This window comes from Clavelina lepadiformis, chromosome 8 (assembly GCF_947623445.1).
Source record: "Clavelina lepadiformis chromosome 8, kaClaLepa1.1, whole genome shotgun sequence".
In the NCBI taxonomy this organism is placed as follows: Eukaryota; Metazoa; Chordata; class Ascidiacea; order Aplousobranchia; family Clavelinidae; genus Clavelina; species Clavelina lepadiformis.
In genome coordinates this window covers 4,200,085-4,219,427 of record NC_135247.1, presented here as the reverse complement: position 1 = coordinate 4,219,427, position 19,343 = coordinate 4,200,085, and the positions used below count along the sequence as shown (strand labels likewise).

The 19,343-nt window shown below is 36.1% G+C and overlaps 1 protein-coding gene across 1 annotated transcript; it reads left to right on the top strand.

Moving 5' to 3' along the window:
- The first annotated feature begins 5,227 nt into the window (after positions 1 to 5,227).
- LOC143468849 (cubilin-like) lies at positions 5,228 to 19,215 on the top strand. Its single transcript, XM_076966288.1, has 35 exons — positions 5,228 to 5,508; positions 5,732 to 5,916; positions 7,697 to 7,865; positions 8,300 to 8,368; positions 8,490 to 8,677; positions 9,548 to 9,701; positions 10,373 to 10,411; positions 10,542 to 10,720; positions 10,863 to 11,010; positions 11,220 to 11,261; positions 11,548 to 11,586; positions 12,009 to 12,193; positions 12,422 to 12,572; positions 12,943 to 12,987; positions 13,203 to 13,384; positions 13,537 to 13,684; positions 13,809 to 13,859; positions 14,030 to 14,208; positions 14,297 to 14,444; positions 14,539 to 14,595; positions 14,693 to 14,868; positions 14,985 to 15,132; positions 15,231 to 15,377; positions 15,536 to 15,723; positions 15,800 to 15,962; positions 16,051 to 16,253; positions 16,478 to 16,637; positions 16,749 to 16,925; positions 17,038 to 17,199; positions 17,353 to 17,412; positions 17,596 to 17,764; positions 17,901 to 17,979; positions 18,069 to 18,214; positions 18,385 to 18,490; positions 18,587 to 19,215. Exons 1-35 carry the CDS (start codon positions 5,436 to 5,438, stop codon positions 18,686 to 18,688), a joined length of 4,617 nt encoding a protein of 1,538 aa, XP_076822403.1. The 5' UTR covers positions 5,228 to 5,435; the 3' UTR covers positions 18,689 to 19,215.
- Positions 19,216 to 19,343: the final 128 nt, after the last annotated feature.

Here is a 19,343-nt window from a genome sequence, read left to right as displayed (position 1 = left end):
GACAACCTCAAAGCAGGTTTAATTCGACCAAAAATATTATTTTTCGAAACATAACAGGTTACTTTAAGATCGTCTGACCACAACGTGACACAGATAATGTGCTTTTACCGGAGGGAATATAAAGATTTTATTAAAGGTTATTTAACGCGGAGGCGGTAAAGCAATTTGCTCAACATTTTCGCTTCCCACGCCTTTTCGTAAGACGTTTTTTCGATCTTATTTTATTCTATTGAATACTTGTCGAGTCGCTATCACCACAGATAAGAATTTTTTATAATCATCTCGGAAAAACGCAGAGTTAAATTTTTAATCATTTGTGATAACTTGTATAGGTTACCTATGAAATATTCGAAATCCTGTTGGCAACTAAGCTTGTACTGAAAACAGCTTAAACATGCGCTGTTCTTACTAGAATTTGCTGCTTTTTCCAACTTTTACAGCGAAGTGGTCAGTTTTCTTTGAGACAATCAAAAGACCAGATCGCCGCTAGCCCAATACATAATTCAAGCGATAAACGCTTCATTAAAATCTGAGAGGAACAAGTTGTCTATTTGAGTGTTATTACAGACATTTACCAGAGCTGAAATAAACGAAAACTGTGCATAAATTTATATGCGAAAGCAAAAATTAGACGAAGCTCTAAATCATTCATCAGTTCGACCTCAATTAGGTTTAATGTGTCTGGAAATTGTCAACCGTAGAAAACTTTGTTTACAACTAACCTGACCTGTAATAGACTTTACTAGGGCAAATGCGTTTATCATTAAAAACTTGCATTTTTTTTAAACATCTTTGGCCCTTGCTGGCATTGTCGTCAGACGAGAGGTTTCCGAGTCATATGGCCTTAATGTTGCACATATACTGTACTGTAAGTTTGTAATTTTTACAAATTTTTAGTCTTTTTTCGTCGTGTCCCTTTATTTATTTTTATGCATTCTGCCGACGTCACAGCATTAAATTGCCATTGCATTGACCACCAACAAGCCGTGTCGGCGTGGCACAGGCAGCTGTACCGCGTGGTTGTATCTTATATCATGTAGTCCATAATCGCGGTGTAATTGCAGGTTTAATTGGTAAAGCTTTGGATGGATTGAAATGCAATTGTGAACAAATGCTGCACTACATTAAATAGTCGTAAATTGCTAAACAGAAACCTTTTTATATCTTTAAAACTTCTACTAGAGTACCTGAAAGTTTTTTAAAGATGCATTTAGACAAATCGACGAACAATGTCCATTTTTATCCTTATTCTTAAGATAGTTATTTTTCTTTGCAAAGTGTCTCTAAAAAGCATACTTTTAAAAAGTTAACTCCCCGCTGATTTCCAATGTTTATCTCACACCTCACTTTGGTTTTTAAGGCTAATGGACGGCCTTTCATGATTTCCTCGTCACAGACTACAGCCGCAAGATAGAATGTAAGAATTTGTAATCTTTATACCAGAAAATATACTGCAGTAGTCAACGATAATTGCGCATTACAACCTTTTTGTATGATTGGGTATCTAAGCTATTTATGGAGAGCACAAATTTCAGTGTCAAAAGCTATTATGCTGTATAATGCTACCGGCGTAAGATACCAAAGAAAAAGTTAATCTTAAATCAAGTTTAAAGCTTGAACTTCAGGCTAAAATGTATGAGAGTATAGGAGTTGAACCAAATAGACAAATAGCTTTACCAGACGCCGTAATTTATATTTCTTGTAAACACTTTGTATAAAACGTTGTGTATTTCTGCACAATTTAAACGAAAAAATGTAAAAGCGATAGCATTAAATCTGAATCTACATGTCCCATTCACCAAAATATCGCCTCGATCCATTTCTACAGACATCTGAGTTTGTTTATCCCAGGGGAAATGTGAAGAACAACACAAACCAGTACTCTACGTTGCGCTTATTGTCCACAACAAGCATTTAAAACAGCCAAACGAAGCTACTCTGTCAGATCCCTACAATTGCGAATGCATGTCCCTTAAGATTCGTCACCATGCTTAAAGAATTTCACTTTTTATGTTCCTTTCACATTTTTCACACTTTTTACTTAATTACACCATTACACTGTTTAATTATTTATTTACATTGTTTCGTACAGAAATGTCCCGGAAAAATTCGCAAAACTTTATCACAAAATTTAGATACAACTTTTCTAGAAGTCCGTTGGTTTCAGTGCTACAGTTTATTGGTACTATACCATAAATCAAAACATGTCATCATAAACGTGTCAACTTGTAATCAATTAAGAGTTAAACAAATAACTTTACTAAAGATCACAATTCATTAAGCATATCATGAATTGTCAGCTGGTGCATATTTGTGCATATTTGTGCATATTATTTACACATTGCGTCTGTTGTACAGACAAAAATGTTTGGCTAACTTCAGTTAAAACATCCGTCGATCTTGAATGGTTACTGGTCAGCACCTTCAGTTTTGCTGAAATATACATTACGCAATAATACACGCCAGATGTATAGCTATACAGTATTTACAAAACCGTAATTGCTAAGTACGCACCTACAATACAAGTTCGCACAAACTAGTCAGGTTTGTTGCGAACTTAATCGGGTTTTTACTGTATTGCAACGATGGATATTTTCAACACATGTGAGATAAACGTAAAATGATAAATGAGCATTTTCCGACACATAGAGATTTTATGAGAACAAAATACTGCGTGTTCACGTTAGAGGATGTGAACCAACATGTGAACCATAGCTCAGAGAGAAGAAAGGTTATGTTCATTATGACGATAACAAACACGGCCCCTTTTATTAGGAAATTAGTCATTGCCAACTTCTACCTAGCCGTTGTAACAATCGCTGTAAACAACACAAAGTGCAAGAACTTACTCACATTATGCAGTGTAATAAGCTATATACAACATGATGATGTGATACCTGGGGTTGCACTGTAAAAAAAATTGAAAACTCTTCCTTGTTTCGCGGCTATCACTTTTGAATTGTAGCCTACGTCTACTTTGCGATCAGGTGACTTATACAACCATCCTCTCTGCACAGGGCCAGAAAACTGCGCAATGATGTCATCGCTGAAATCAGGATCGGATCGATCTTGAACTATGATAAACGTCATGCAAAAGTAGACATTTGAAGTATCTGAATGATGTTGTCTTGTTGTTTGTAAAGCTTACGAACGCTTTTTGAAGATTTCACGAAGACCTCTTATAATCATAGATTAACTCTGACTATGTTGAATAATTTCTGAAGCATCGAGCTTCTTGGATAATTCAAACGCATTCTTTAATCAATTAATACTACCGTTAGAAAATCGCCATAGTTCCTCCAAGCCTCTGTTTCCACAAATAAGATAAAGAAAGACACGACACAACCAGGTGGAGCAACTAGCCTGACAGTGCAATCCTGGTTGCTCGGGTATTTGCTGTTTGAAGCTTGGTAGTTGAAGTTTATCAGAAAGAGTGAAAACTTTCACTTGCGGCGGTAGAGCACAAATAACCTCTGTAACAGAAAATAATTATAACAACAAAGCAATAAAAACTAGAAAAATAATACGCTCAAGAAAAAATGAATGATGTGTGTGCACAATTATAATAATCATTACGATAAAGTAAAGATAACAAATATCATCAATCAACTTATACAAGCGGTAAAAATGTGCCGGGTTATTGCTTTACTGCACACTCTATAGGCCTATATATGAACTTATTTGTTGATTAAGAACAATACTGATATCAAGCATTGTTTAAAAACTAAAAAATTACTCCTTTGCAAAGTGCAATTCTGTGGTGCAAATGTAAAACTACATTTACTTCATCAACTTAATCTATCATTGAAATGAAAGAAATTTTACTATAGAAGAACTTTCATGGCCATTTTCGACGAAATTTATTGACTGCAACCCATGAAGAAATAAGTGGAATTTAACCGTTTTGTGAAACGTAATAATGGCTTTCGTCGTTTATTGATTTAGATTTTGCTCAATCGCCTTTGAGCAACAGCAAACTGCACCCATTCAAAATTATCTTAAAAGTTTAATTTATTTATAAAAGTGGTTGCCACGTTATGAAAGGACAATTTTCGTGGAATTGTACAAGCAGCAAAACACTTGATGTTGGCTTAGTACCATCCTGTTATGTACCTTATAGTATCATTTTGACGTCACTTAGCGAAAAATCGACGCCTAAATTCAAAAACCGGTTTCTCGTTCAAACGAAGTTATAATTGAGCTAGAGTGCTTGACAATGCCATAAGCAATATATGGGCGTGAATATCAATTTCTATGGCGTGTTTCAATATTTTTGACAAGGTGTTTGTGTGCTAAGACGTAACTCAAGCTTTTTATCAAACTTTGAAATATCACAAACTTTAAGCAAGTTTTAATAAAATCTACGTAGCAGTATTTGAAAGCTCTTTGCATAAAGTCCGTTTGAAGAGGACCTAAAATTAAGATAACATCTAACATTTTCCGTTTAAAATTTTCCGCAAAATGTTACACTTGACGTACGTTTAAAAATGAATGAAATCTTTGAAACCATTGAACGACTTTGGCATGAATCATGTCAAAAACACTCGGCATGCAATTACCATCATCATGAGTTTGATCCCTTAATAGGAAAGGCGAAGACATTTGACATTTCATACAGTGGTCACCTAACAGATTTCTGCGTAAGTAAAGCGCATGCATGGCGAAGAAATAAGTGAATATTTCTTACATAAAAAAGTCAATTACAAAACTATCACGATGTGTATTTATTTGTACGCGTGGTTTGTTTGTGCCACAAATATATATATTTGTGATATGTCCAAACAAAGAAAAGGGCGTGCTGTGATTATCATATCAACCAGCTTAAGATATTTGTGGAAGCTCAGCTATGGACTTTGTGCGGCAAACTAAGCTCGTCTAATCGCCCACAACGTGTCCGTTTTATTGAAGTTCTTGAAACTTCCAGAAGCTGTCTCGTAGGTTTTGTAGTCGAATATGGAATAACACGACCTTGACACTAAGGTTCATGCGCTTGTCATCTGATATTGAAGTTCAAAGTCATTAAAACACGTATATTTAGGAGATAGAGGACCAAGTTGTTTGATCGTACCAAAATTGTTATTCAAAAAAGCCTCTGGGCAATATATCCTGCCGAGTTGCTAAATCCTATGTACAAATTGAAATAAAACGTTTTTGCGAAATTTGCAGCGAAATTTATGTGATCTTCGAAGATAGAGCTTTTTTAACTAAACCCGCCTTTGAGTAAGGTATAATTAAGTTTTCTTTTTTTTCGACTTATTTCTATGGAACACCAGGCATTTGTAAACAGTCAAGTACCAGGTCTCTCTTCTAAAAACACCAAAGGAATCTGAAGAAAAAAGTTGTCAGACATGGTGTACATACCTTCAAATTAAAGGTCAGCCAAATCATTCAACAAGCGGGAGGTTTGAGGTGGACTAGTTATACGATTCGTTCTTATGCTCAGGATGTATTTGGTCTGTAGTAGCTTGCTTTTTCTGGCAATTGTGATCCCGCTTGCATCATCTCAAGGTAATGTTAATTAAATCGTATTGTGTGAGAATCAGTTTTCTAAAACGTGTGAAACTATTTACGCATGTACTGTATATTTGAAGCATGAAAATATAGTAGATGTCAACAGGCAATCTGCTTGCAAAAGTTTCGTAATAATTTACTAAAATAACGCAAATATAAAAATCTAAAAGAAATAATTCAAAACACTTCCATTTCAATTATCTTTACCGGACTATTTTAGGGTCGTGTGGGCAAAGAAGTCGTATCGCTCGAATCAACGCAGCGCAGTTTTTAACTTCACCCAATTATCCTCGCAACTACCCAACGTCTAAGAATTGTTGGTGGTCAGTCACCGCTCCGGAAGGCTACTTGATAGTTTTTAGATTTTCCTTATTCACTTCACAAGCATGCTGCGACAAGCTAACGGTAAGAGCCATATTTATACTCAAACATGCGAAGGGCAAATTTAAAGGCTTTGTTGCAAATCAGTTAAGCAAGTTCGAGAAAATTATATCACCAAAATATCACCAAAAGTTGCTTTGATTATATGGTTTCGAATAATTAATTACAATATTTAATTATAACTTTTGTAATTAAATATTTTAAAATAAAACTTTTTCCGCTTTGTATTTGTTTTATGTATAAATAAACATTAGAGAATATTTGGTAAAGTTTATTTTATGTCCTTTACGCTGAAACATATAAAATGTTAAACATAACATTCAGTATAGAAACTTTAAGAAGTATACAAATCGTTACTGAATATTGTGAATAATCACAAAAAGCAAAAAACAGGTTGCTGTCGTAATGTTTACGTATGAATGGTTAGTGATTATTACTGTATATACTGCAATGTGGTATAACAAGAATTTTATTAAATTGATTTTTACGTGTATGGATACATTTCTGGCTTTTTGAGTTGTAAGTTTTTATTACATTCATATTTATTACAAATTAGTAAGTATATGAACATCTGTAAACAATGGCATATTAAATGATAATCAACGTTGTCTTATAATATCATACGAAGGTTAAATTAACCACAAGTGTAGAATACAACTACTGTATAGTTATGAATCATCAATGGCGCATATATATTTAAACCACATGAAATGATTGCGACACTTTTTATCGCTGTTGTCCACATAAACACTTTCATGATAACTGGTTTTGTTACTCGTACAGAGCCGTTGGTCATAAGTTTGCTTAACAACTTTATTTTCGAAGTTATTTTAGTCTAATCTGATCTTTATCCAATAACCTGAACCACATAATTGCAGAGGAATTCAATTAGATGACTTCTTTAGCAAACCGCCAGTTTCTTTACTTTAAGTGTCATATGACATTTGACTGATCGGACGTTCTATTATTCACTGAGATATCTTATCGTATATATCTATATCAGTTCACAATTTTGCGCAAAAAACATTCAAAAACTGTAAGAACAATTTGAACATCAAATGGATGGTTTGGTTGGGATACAACATTACATCAAGTAATTTTAGAGTAAGTAAAATTAATTTTGGGGATCATCTTTCACCTAATGACACTGGTCAGTCTTTAATGAAGTTATTGCATGTTAAACTATATACCCATCCGGAGGTTACGGGTAAGTGCAGGCATTCGTTTTAGAAAGTATGCCACAGACGATCACCCTATGTTACTTGACTATTAAACCATTTGTAAAGAATTTGTTTTATTCTTTGAATATATAGTACAGGTGAAGCACCTCAGAACTTATTTTTGTGTGCATAAATTATTCCGACTCATTTATTCCGTTTTAAGGCACGTTGATATTCGCAAAAGTTTTTCAAAGGATCTCTATTCAATTTTAGTGTGTGCATTTTTCTCCACAAAGTAACTTAATTCAAGAGATACAAGCACAAAGCAAAGTTTGTGAACAAACAAGCTTAATATTTAGCACTAAAAGCTTGCACAATTTGCATCTTAAACTAATTAAACGGATCAAGTTTTTAACGTTTTGAACAAAACTCCCCAACCGAAAATAGAACAGAATTGAATGAGCGAAATGTTTGATTGACAGCTAAAGATAAAGGCTTTTGCTCGCAGCAAAATTTCAACTAAAGTTGCTTGGCAACTGCACATCGGCTAATCAGGGTCGTTACATCTGCGTAATATTTGATGCACAACAAGGATCAAGCACCTTTAGGAGCAGAGTATTTAAAATCACTCCTTTGTTTTTCAGATCTACGATTCTCTGGAAGAAACAAATGACTCGTCTCTAATCATAAGGGAGTTTGCTGGAAGACATCTTTCTCAAACAATAGCATCCCGGAACAACTATGTTACCCTCAATTTTATTTCGGATGATTCAGTAACATTTAGAGGGTTTCGTCTCATCTACCAGGCAAGACGTAAGTTCTGGACGTTTTATCGTTGAAATTAATCATAAAAAAGACTTAAAAATTATGTGAAAGATGTTGAAGAAGCTAATGTTACGATACTGTCTTTTATTCTTTGTTTTCTTCATCATATATTTTGACGTTACTGACATTTTCGTAGATCAATTAATGCCCTTTGTTTGGCAACTCCCAAGGAAACGACATCATGTTTAACAACATTCCAGTGTTTTTTTGAAGCAATAAATATTTGCGCTTTGGGCTATATAGATCTTAGTATACATGTAGCCGAACGTATCACAAAATATTTTAGCAAATTGTTTCTACTTTAGAATCCTAGACTCTCTCGAGAGCGTGTGTTTCAAGTACTTTTATAGGCTCCAAACATTAAAACAAAACAAGTATCGAGTTTTAGATGTGACAATAAATTAAAATGTTTTTTTTTGCAGTTAGAAGCGAAATTACAACCACCGTCTCTACCACGACCACGACCACCACCACAAGCACAACATCGGCAGGTAAGATAAGAACAAAAAAAAGCTTGAAGTAAAAATAAAGATGGCAAATTGCAACCTTCATATTAAAAATGAAATTGTGCGGTTAACAAACCTGATAAATGTTATTGTCATTTTATACCAGCGCCTGACACGTGCGGCTTTACCATCGCCGAAGCTCCTAGCTACCCTTCTCCTTTAAACTCTCCTAACCATCCCTCACATTATCCGAGTCGTGCGGTTTGCACCTGGAGGATCGGCGCACCTGTAGGTCACGTCGTGCAATTCACAATCGGAAAAATTGACACCGAAAGATGCTGCGACTACGTAGAGGTGGTTATTAGAATTTTGGATGGTTTGTTGCCATAAGCATTCATCTGCGACGTATTTGGCAATTTATAAATAATGTTCAGTTGCTTTACGAAAAAAAAACAAAACACAGTAAAGGCATAGTTTTAAAAAGCAATTTAAAACAATTATCTGAATACTTGGAAACATAAAACAATTTTGTATTGCAACAATTTTGGATGACATTACAACAGTGTAGATTTTTTAAAGCGCTTTAGAAATCTATTTTGGACGATGAGACTCGAAATTAATCACGTTCGCATTGCAAAGTGGCAAATCAAACACCTAAGTTGTAATGTGACTACAGGATTGAGATGATTACCTTTTTATAAGTCAAATTATTAAACCAATGCGCTGAAAGCCGTTTGCTTCTGCAAATAATAGAGAAAAACATTACACGAAAGCGTTCATCAATGTCGTGTTAAAGCGATTCCATCTGATGCCATAGCGGATTTGCAAAACCGGTTTTCGAGATATAACGCTACCAAATTGACCAATACCTTTGACTCAATATCAAGATTAAGGTATCAGGATGTAATTTTTTTCATGGCTATATCAAAAAGAACAAGCAACGCTTAAGTGCTTAACCGTCTTCTTTCAAGTGCTATAGCTTAATTGTATTGCGCATCTTAACGAGCATAATTCGGACAAAAGCTACATGGGTTTTATGACGGAATTCTTAATCAAAAAAACAAATTTTTGATTTCGGTGGCTCAACTTATATTGATTAAACGACAGGAAAGAGAGTATAGCATCGCATTTTCCGAACCACACAACCAATAAATTATTGATGTAAAACAACCTTATTAAGATTTTTAAACTTAATCTTACTTAAACTTTTACTATGAAACGCAGATATACGATGGCACGACAAGGTTGGAACGCTTAAGAGGTCGATTGGAGTTCGAATCCTTCAGTTTCACGTCCAGTACCTCAGAAGGCTTCAGGATTGAGTTTCGATCTGACATCAGCGTAAACCGCCAAGGTTTTCAAGGAGTTTTTAGAAGTGGTAAGGTGTAAATGCAAGATGTTTTTCCTTAATTTAATTAGGGATTTGTTCTTGTATAGAATGCACTTGGAGTAATGCATGGCTATTGCCAACGTACCGCACAGCGTTGCCCCGTGTTTGCTTAAACTGCACTTTATGAACAACTGGAAATGCATTTATTGCAAGTCGTAAATCCTGTTTTGTCATAAGCGTTTTTAAGGAGATTATAAAGCCGTTTTGTAATCTAATTGTTTTGTGCGGAAATTATTTCTGGTGTGCTTTAACTGAACTAAGCTTCTCCAGGAAATGATTAGGAACTAAAAAGATTAGGTACTAACTTGTTTTGGGATAATACTTGTCGCCTGTGGGCACTCAACAAAATAGCTGAATAATTGTGTAAATAAAAGAGTGCGTAATTAAATATATGTTCAGAACATACCTATAGGATACTAAAATCGTTCAATTCTAATTGTTTTATGTATAAAAGTATTTATTTTTAACTTCATGCTGTACTGTATATTTTACATCCACAAAAGTACTATGCAAAAATGTTGCTTAAGGAATGCTGCTGACACTACTTCCAGGTATCTCAGTCGAAAGGTTGTCATTGTGCATGTATAGGCAACGTAAACGCTTGATTATTGTTATCCAATGAATATATCCATATATGAATATATCAACATTTTTTCTAGTTCCTGATTCACCTCCTTATCCACCGCTTTCTTTGGACGGTAAGCGTACACATAAGCAGTTTATAGTTTCAAAAAACGATTTACAGAATTCCTTTATCTGCATCGTGTCATTATTGTAAATCAATTGTATTAAATGCTAATGTTACAATCACTTGTATCGCACACACAGCATTGTGTGGAGAAAAGTTAGAAGCCACGGCCACAGGAAAAGAATTGGTCTCACCTAAATGGCCTGAAAATTATCCCACTGATATCAACTGTGAGTGGACCATAGAAGCACCTGAAGGATTCGTCATAGAGTTTATTGTCTTGTTTACATCTATCGAGGCGTGCTGTGACTATCTCGACGTAAGTATTTGTTTAACCTATCCCTTGGTCTTAACAAGGATTTGCTAAAGTCTTCCCGTTAGCGGTGTAAAAAAACAAGCTTGCTATTTGCTACATACTTGGTGAAAGCTTACCTAAGCAAAAACATTCTTGTGACAAACAGATCAAAGAAAACGATAAACTTGTTGCTCGAGTAACTGGAACTTCTACCGATTCTATTGCCTACGTATCAAATTCCACACGATTCTTGCTGCAATTTCATTCTGATAACACAATTGTTCAAAAAGGGTTCCAGGCAACTTACATGCGAAGTGAGTTGCATGTTTTTGTTTCAATATCAACTGATGAATGCAGACGCAAAACTAGCCATGATGTGGTGGCTATAGATTTTACGTCTTCAGAAACCACAAGATATAGTTTTATAAATATATATATTTTATAAGATATAGTTTTTATTTATGGCATTTCAGAAAAATATTTAAGCAAAATACTATAGCTTAACCAAATTTTTCATCAACAGTTATTCCACCAACAACTCCGGCGCCGACTACGTCATCCTTAGGTAAGTGAATATTTTTGTTCTTTATTCTGAAGAACGCTTGATGCAACAATGGGTTGCTGGGTTCACAAAACTGAACTTCTTTTCTCTTACCAAATCTTTTCTTATATGTCTCATGGCGTTCTTTTTTAGACCCAAGAAGATATCAGAGATATTTTATGGGCACTTTCTTGCTCTTGTGATTTAGCTATGTCGGCTTCGTAGCATATATGAATTACTTCCAGCATCATCCAATGCGATGAGGAATAATTTATATATACTGTAGATTGTCATATTTCTTTTATTACAGCTCCTGTTACCATTCCATCATTTAGCAGTGACGCAGAAGGTAAGTAAAGTGTGAGGTACGACAAGACAGCATATTTATGCCTGTGGTATTAGCTCTTCCCGTTAAAATACTGCTGTCAAATCCTTCTTGGTGTGCTTTTACCTGATATTGCAGAGCAATAAATCAAACAGCACAATTTCCTTTATCATCCAATTTGCATGTACTGTAGATGTTGTTTCTCTATGGTTGTAGTGAAGTATTTTGTACAAAACACTGATGCAAAACAATAAGTTATAAGCCAATTCCACAATGTTAACGCAATGAAACAAACCAACAGCGCTTGTGTTTTTCTATAAAACTAAACAGCGGCCAGGGCTCAAAAACTGAGCACTTGTTCAGCTTTCTAACGATTAAATTTCGTATTAATCCTCGTAAATCGATGTTTCGAAGACAATTAAGCTGTGTGTTATCTTATACTATAGAACGCAACTGCGGTCGGGATATAGTCGCAGTCAGCAACGAAACCGTAGACCTGAACTCACCTGAGTATCCAGATCGGTATCCCAACAGAGCTAACTGTATTTGGAGGATACTTCCAGCAGATGGAGAAGTAGTTCAATTCACCATCGGAAGAATTTCAACCGAAACATGCTGCGATGCAGTCGAGGTAGATGTAGTTTTTGCGCAAAATGTATACGCAAAGTTGTTTTAAGCAATATCAGTGGTTCGTGGTATCTAACACGGTTTTAAATGTTAAACGTATATCAATGGATGCGGCGTAATATGATTAAAACTGATTGGGTATTGCAGCCAGATATTTGTGGCATAATAAATAAACAAATATCTGTGAGTTGCTATTTAAAGAAATTGTGCACAATGTCGCTTTTTCATGCAGATTGCTGCCGGAGAAAGACAACTTGATCGTTTATCCGGCAATATTCTTCAACCCAGGACTTATCTTTCAGATGTGGGTCAGATTTTAACGATCAACTTTAAGTCGGATTCGAGTGTAAATGGAAAAGGATACCGTGGAGTATTCAGAAGCGGTAAATTGAAGTGTTGTATTGCCAACTATAAAGAAATTGACAGACTACTCGTACGTTTACACGATGGTCTTATGGGAACCTTTATCCTAATGCTCTTAAGCCCAACGTGGAAACCTTAATTTTCATTATAAGAACCCTAACGAATAGGTTTTCGGCAGTCTCTGCTACTCAATCAATGCTCAATTTAGCCAAAATCCTCAAAATTATCGGACAACATTGAAGTTATCAATAAATTTCAATTCTAGTCTCTTGTGTGGTGAGATTATTCTAGCGAACAGACTCTTTATTCTAATCTTGTATCAGACTCTTTATTGAATTTTCAACGTATGTTTATCATATGCAAATCATGAAAGTTATTCTATATTTACAGTGACGCTTTCGCAGTTAGGACAAGCTTCCCCACTTCCTTTGCCTTGTAAGTTTCATTTGTTTAGACAATTAAATAGCGCTTTGATATTAAAACGTATCAAAGTATTCGGTGGAATTATTACTGTTTTGCTATACGACTGCATGTGAACTAGGGCACAGTGGTACACATTACACTACCCCACTTTGTTGGTACAAATTCCAATGTTTGCAAAATCTGCTTAAACAGCTAGACCGACAACCTATTGTTGTGTTTTTAAACAGCCGATTGCGATTACGAGCTTGATGCAACATCATCCTATCAGTATATCAACACACCCGGGTGGCCAGCTGAATATCCATTGCAGCTACAATGCAATTGGATTATTCACGCTACCACTGAAAACATGGAGGTGTTATTTAGCGTCATTGAAGGACAAACGGAATCTATTTTCGATTTTCTGGAAGTATGTTTACTTGCATAACGCTATTGAATCCAAACATAACATTTAAGTGGCGTATTGACGATTATGTCAAATATATAGACTATAAATAACTTTCCAGCAAAATGCGTAAAAGCTTTGAAAGCACACTCTGAAAATCGTTGCACTAACAACAGGTATTTAGTGGTAATACTAGCCTTGGACAAGTTTCCGGGGCTGTAGATACGCCACGAAACTTTTCTTCCTCGGGAGGAGTTTTACGAGTACGATTTCAATCAGATAGCACAAGGTCATTTGCTGGCCTTCGTTTCTCGTTTAAAGAAGGTAAGGTCATCTCCTCATAAGAATTTACTATAACGATCGTGCGAATGAGTGTTATGGAGAACCAAAACAAATTTTTCTTTGTGAGTAAAAAGTTTCCTACCTTATTTTAAGTGTTTTCGTACAGGGATTCCACCCACTGAAGTTCCTACTACAACAGAATCTACCACCCCAGCAGGTGCGTATTATTTCTTGCTTGTCATCACACTACAAGCAGAAAACAATAATATAAAGACCACTTTATAATTTAGCAGCAAAATTCTTTGCTTGGGTGATCTAATTTTGCTGAACACGATGCTTAGAAAAAAGATGAAACAAAGTAAAGGAAAATCTCCAAATATTTTTCAAAAATTTGTGAGTTTGAATTGCTCGCTACAAATGAAACGCAGGAAATAATTTCACCCAACTGGCCAGAAGACTACGATCCGAGTTTGAATTGTCTATGGAGTATTCAGACTGCACCATTTACAAACATAGAACTGATAATCGAAGAAGTTGTTACGGAACCTTGTTGCGACAGTGTTGAGGTATGACAGACAACGATTCTCCAAGACCAGAAAAATAACTTTCCTCTAAGCAACGGCACTATCTTAAAAATGATTATTATATATTCAGATTTACTACGAAGAAGGCGAAAGAATCGACAGACTGCGAGGAACGTTTGCCGGTCAGAAGTACAGGTCAACTGGACAACAACTTATTCTCGTCTTCCAGTCTGACAGCTCTGACCAAAGAAAAGGATTTCGAGCAACTTACATAAGTGGTGTGTTGCGATAAAAATCTATTTCTGTAGGTTATTTTCGAGCAGTGTGCTCTGAATGACACCTTATCTCAATTGCACTATATGGTTTTTATAGTCCCAATTCCCGAAATCGGTGCGAACGAAACCAAGCAGGAAATTGAGAACCGCACAGGTGAAACATCAAGCAAAGTGGTTATTGATCATCAAGTGAATTATCGTGTAATGGCTTTTATAACAGGAAGTTTCTTATCTCTAAACCTTGTCATTAGAGTGCGGTTTCGAAAAATATGCCCTGTTGGACCCACAGACCTTAGCCACTCCCAATTGGCCTTCCTTGTACCCAAATAACAGTCTTTGCAACTGGAAGATACATGCACCCGCTGGGGGACAAATACAGCTCAATTTCACAAGCTTCATGACAGAAACCTGCTGTGATAGAGCTTATGTAATTGCATTAGTTTTGTTTAAATCGATTGGTTAGTTTTAATGTGCTTCATTCATGTATTCAATGACTCATTTATTTATTTGTTTATTTATTTAATGTTTATCTCGTCTTTTCAGGTTTGGGATGACAGTGATTCAGATGCAGTCATTCTTAGTGGAAGCATTGCCTTTAGAAGTTTTCGTACCACTGGAAATCAACTGTTTTTAAACTTTTCGTCTGATGATAGTCATAGATTCGCGGGGTTTAATGCAACATTTGTTTTAAGTAAGCTCAGGCAAATTCACCACGAAGATCATTGACAAATATCCTTCGGATGTTTTGTTATACAATTCCAAATTTTAATGTTTATCTTCGTCTGTTAGTTCTACCTAATGTTGCAACAACAAAAACTACGAATGCCACAACAATGACGACAACCACATCAACGATAACAACGACCCCCGAGAAAACAACGCCAATAACCGCACCAGAGACAACCGCAAGCACGACAACAACATCTACTGTTTCCCGTAAACATGATATTCTAGAAATGTAGTTTGAAGCTGTTGCGTAACATCGTACCTTTGGATAGCTTCAGAATGTTAGCTTACATAAGTTGTTAAAAATTGCAAACATGCTCCACTGCATACAGGCGTGATCGATCAACTGAATTCAGTTTTTCTTACAGCTGGTAGCATTTGCGGATATATCAACATACCACTGTCTAACCAAACTGTACAACTCATGTCGCCAAATTATCCCGATAACTACCCAAATGACAGCAACTGTACATGGATAATTGAAGCACCCGAAGGAAGGAAGATAATGATTGACTTTTGGGACGTTCAAATGGAAACCTGTTGTGACTGTGTAGCGGTAAGGGAGGCGTAAATGCAACAAGCCTTGTTCACACATTACAAAATGCTGGGATTGTAATTTTATCTTTGTTTAGGTGAGCGATGGTGCTAACATGAGGCTAATTTCCGCTTTAAGAATGGAACGTTTGGCGGGTAATCGCATATTAAAGTCGACAACAAACCTTGTAACTATGAAGTTTCTAACTGACTCTACGATCGTAAGAAATGGATTTTTCGCAACTGCTCAACTTTTACCAGGTAAAAACACTCTGTATAGTTGTCTACTAGATCTAGCCCAATTACCAGATCTTATACCTAATCCGCCATTATACACCAACATTTGTAGATGAAGAGGAATTTGAGACTGATGCTTGCGGCTTTACTTATGAAGCGACCAACGACTGGATGGAAATGTTTTCACCAGGTTACCCTTACGCTTACCCGGCCAATGCCGAATGCCATTGGCTGATTTTGTCACCTGATCCAAATGGTCAAGTTGTATTTAAATTACACGACGTAAGAGTTGAGAAGGATTTCGACGAGCTGCAGGTTACTAAACAAAACTTTCATACCGTCATGATTGAAAAACACCGTTTCATTACAGCCGCAACAAACATTAGCTATATTTTATTTCTTTTCCACTCTGCTAAGAATGGTAATTGTTATAGTGATAAATTTCTTTTTCAACCCATCTTTACACTTTCCTAGTTTTTGTTTAGTTAACTTAATAGTTAATATAGTTTAGCTGTTTTACTACTTATCTGTTTTTTTAGATCAGGGATGGTAAAACAAAGAATTCGCCTTTGGTTGCCGAGATTCGCCATTCCGTGGACATACCACGCACCTACACCTCTAAAACAAACGCGCTTTATATTATATTTACTTCCGATGCTACCTTACACTTCCGTGGTTTCAGGGGATCCGTCAAATTGAGTAAGATTCTAATATTATGCTTTATAGATTGACTTCAGCTACTTAGTGTAATTAGTGTACAACAGCTAGTCTTGGATAAGGTTTCAAATTAGACGCACTCAAAATCCACAGCTCCACCTTATGCATCCAAGTGCTATTCCATAATCTATGGTGACGCAAACGGTACCAGCACTGTGGAGCTGAAATACGAAATGAAGTGTCCGGCAGAATCCCATTGCTTGACTTTATCCGCGTCTTCCTTGGCCACACATAATAAACAACAAAACATTACAAGCAAAACTTATCAAGGTACTTTAATTCAGCCAACTTTGCTGTAAAATATATACCACCGTTTTCTAAATTGAACGACAGTTGTATGCATAACTTATAAACCATTGCTGCGTAAAATGCTACTGAACAGGATCCGCAGTGTTCGGTACATGTGTGCCAGCGAGAACTTGCAACGTTAGTACTTGTTCGATCTTGACTGAGATTGTCCAGGCTCGAACCGAGTTAGCCTGGGATGTTGATGATTGCGCTGTGTCATGTTGCTCATCCAGTCTATGCAACGACGTTTCAAGAGGTGATGAACAGCACCTTTTAACACTACTACCCTGTATGCTCACCTGAGCTTGAATCAGATATTGTCTTATCTTTGTTCATTGGCGAGGTTTAGAGACCCTCTCGTTATACTGTATCTAAAACATCTCAATCACTTACATTTAATATTTGACAGTTTCACTCAGTGTTTCGCCCACGGCACCTTCAAATCAACAAAGCACAACCGATGTGTATGGTACGATCAAAGTATTTAAAATAGCGAACTACATATTATGGTTATCTAACGGTGTGCTTATCTTCTGATGGTATTTGACAAACTTATAAAGTGTGTAATGCTACCCCTCGGGGAGAACAAATATTTTAGGTTATGAGCTATGATAGCGTAAATGACTAGAAAGCTGTTTGCTATTAACTGCAGGTTGCATGACGTATGATCTTGACGTGATGTTCCTGCTTGACGGATCGGATTCAATGACGCAATCAGAGTTTGACAAAACCGTGGATTTTGTCAAAAACGTAGTTTCTGGGTTTGATTTAAGCAAGATCTTTGTCGGCGTGATGCAATACTCATTCTGGTATAGTTCAAGGTACGCACGTTAAAATAAAGCACTTTGGGTTTTAGTCATTATTTTCTGTGTCGATCCTAATTTGATCTCATTTTGTGGTTTGAAGTCGTTTTTCTACTCCGTCGAGCATATTTTTAATGACATTGTTGGATAACAGGCAATTGACTTCACGTGACCAGGACTATTTGGAGACGATTGTGAATGTTGGTGAATTTAGGACTCAGGAAGGATTTGAGGCAAGCAAGTTTGGACGTTATCCGGGCATTAATAAAACATCTCTTGCAACCAGACCAATGCTTCTGAAAATCAAAAATTTTCTTCATAGGGAGCACTGCAAGGTTTATCACTACATGCTTACTCGGCCTTTACAGCTCATGCCATAGAAAAGGCAGTGCTGATAGACTTCCCCGCTTCTAACCGGTTTGGCGACTTATGCACGAGGAGGGCGATAGCTGTTATTACCGACGGCCCGTAAGTTTACACCAGTTGTAATACAAGTTCAAAATACGTCAACTTCTTTTAAAAAAAACAAAATTTTCACTCCTGCCAAGAACACAAGAACGTTTCCCTACAAACGCAATAATTAAAATTTCTGTTACGACGTTGGCGATGTTGACAAATATTGCTGGTTTGTTCTATAGGGCGTCCGACCTTGTATTTTTAACTACGAGCGTGCGTATAGCAAGAGGAATGGGAATAGAATTGTTCGCTGTGGGAATAAGAGAACACAGCTTGCCACAACTACAGGTCAGTTTAAAACTAGCGCCATAAGTTCTCTTTAATAAGTTAACGATTTGTTCCCTTAAATATGGTTTCTTGTTTATATACGAATTTTTCTTACAGCTGATAACAGAAGACGATAAACGAATTTTTGTAACTGACGATTTTGAGCAACTTCCGAACTTTGTTGGACCTCTACGTTCTTCCATACTTTCCTTAATTTAATTTGTCTTGCACTTAGACTTTTGTCACTTCTGTTTCTATATACTTCCCTTCTACAACTTTACTACTAGTATCATTTGTTGGAATGGTGACCCATTTTTTGATTTTCAATCTTTAAAATGAAGGGAGAAAATGGTGGTATATAAAACTGTTACATATACAAAGAGCGTAAATATATCAACCAGGTAAAGAATTCCAGCCATAACAATGCAAATAACAAAGTACTATAGAAGGACAGCCTTCCACTTTTGGTAATGCTTTATGAACTTTCTTTTCTGTTTGGCAATATTGTGTTCAGGACGTGATTTTGTATGAATTGCGACGAATGATAATGGTGCCGACATTTTTATAAGCTGCGAGTCATCTAGCGGTGGATGTGGGTTATGTACAAGCTGGTTTTGTTTTGTAGTTGATATGTACATCTAAGTATATTAAAATATCTGCTCAGAGAATACACAGACCTTTCTGTGGTTTGTGTTTACTGAAATCAAAAGATAAAAATGTGAAATAAAATATTTACGTTTACAAAAGATAGCTTTTTCTGTACAAGCTTATCTCAAAACTCAAGTGGCTAGTCTACATTTAAGCAAAACTGATCCTGTTAAGCTTGGAAAATTATTACAATCGTTTGTTACTTCCACTGATCTTGCTTTAAGTG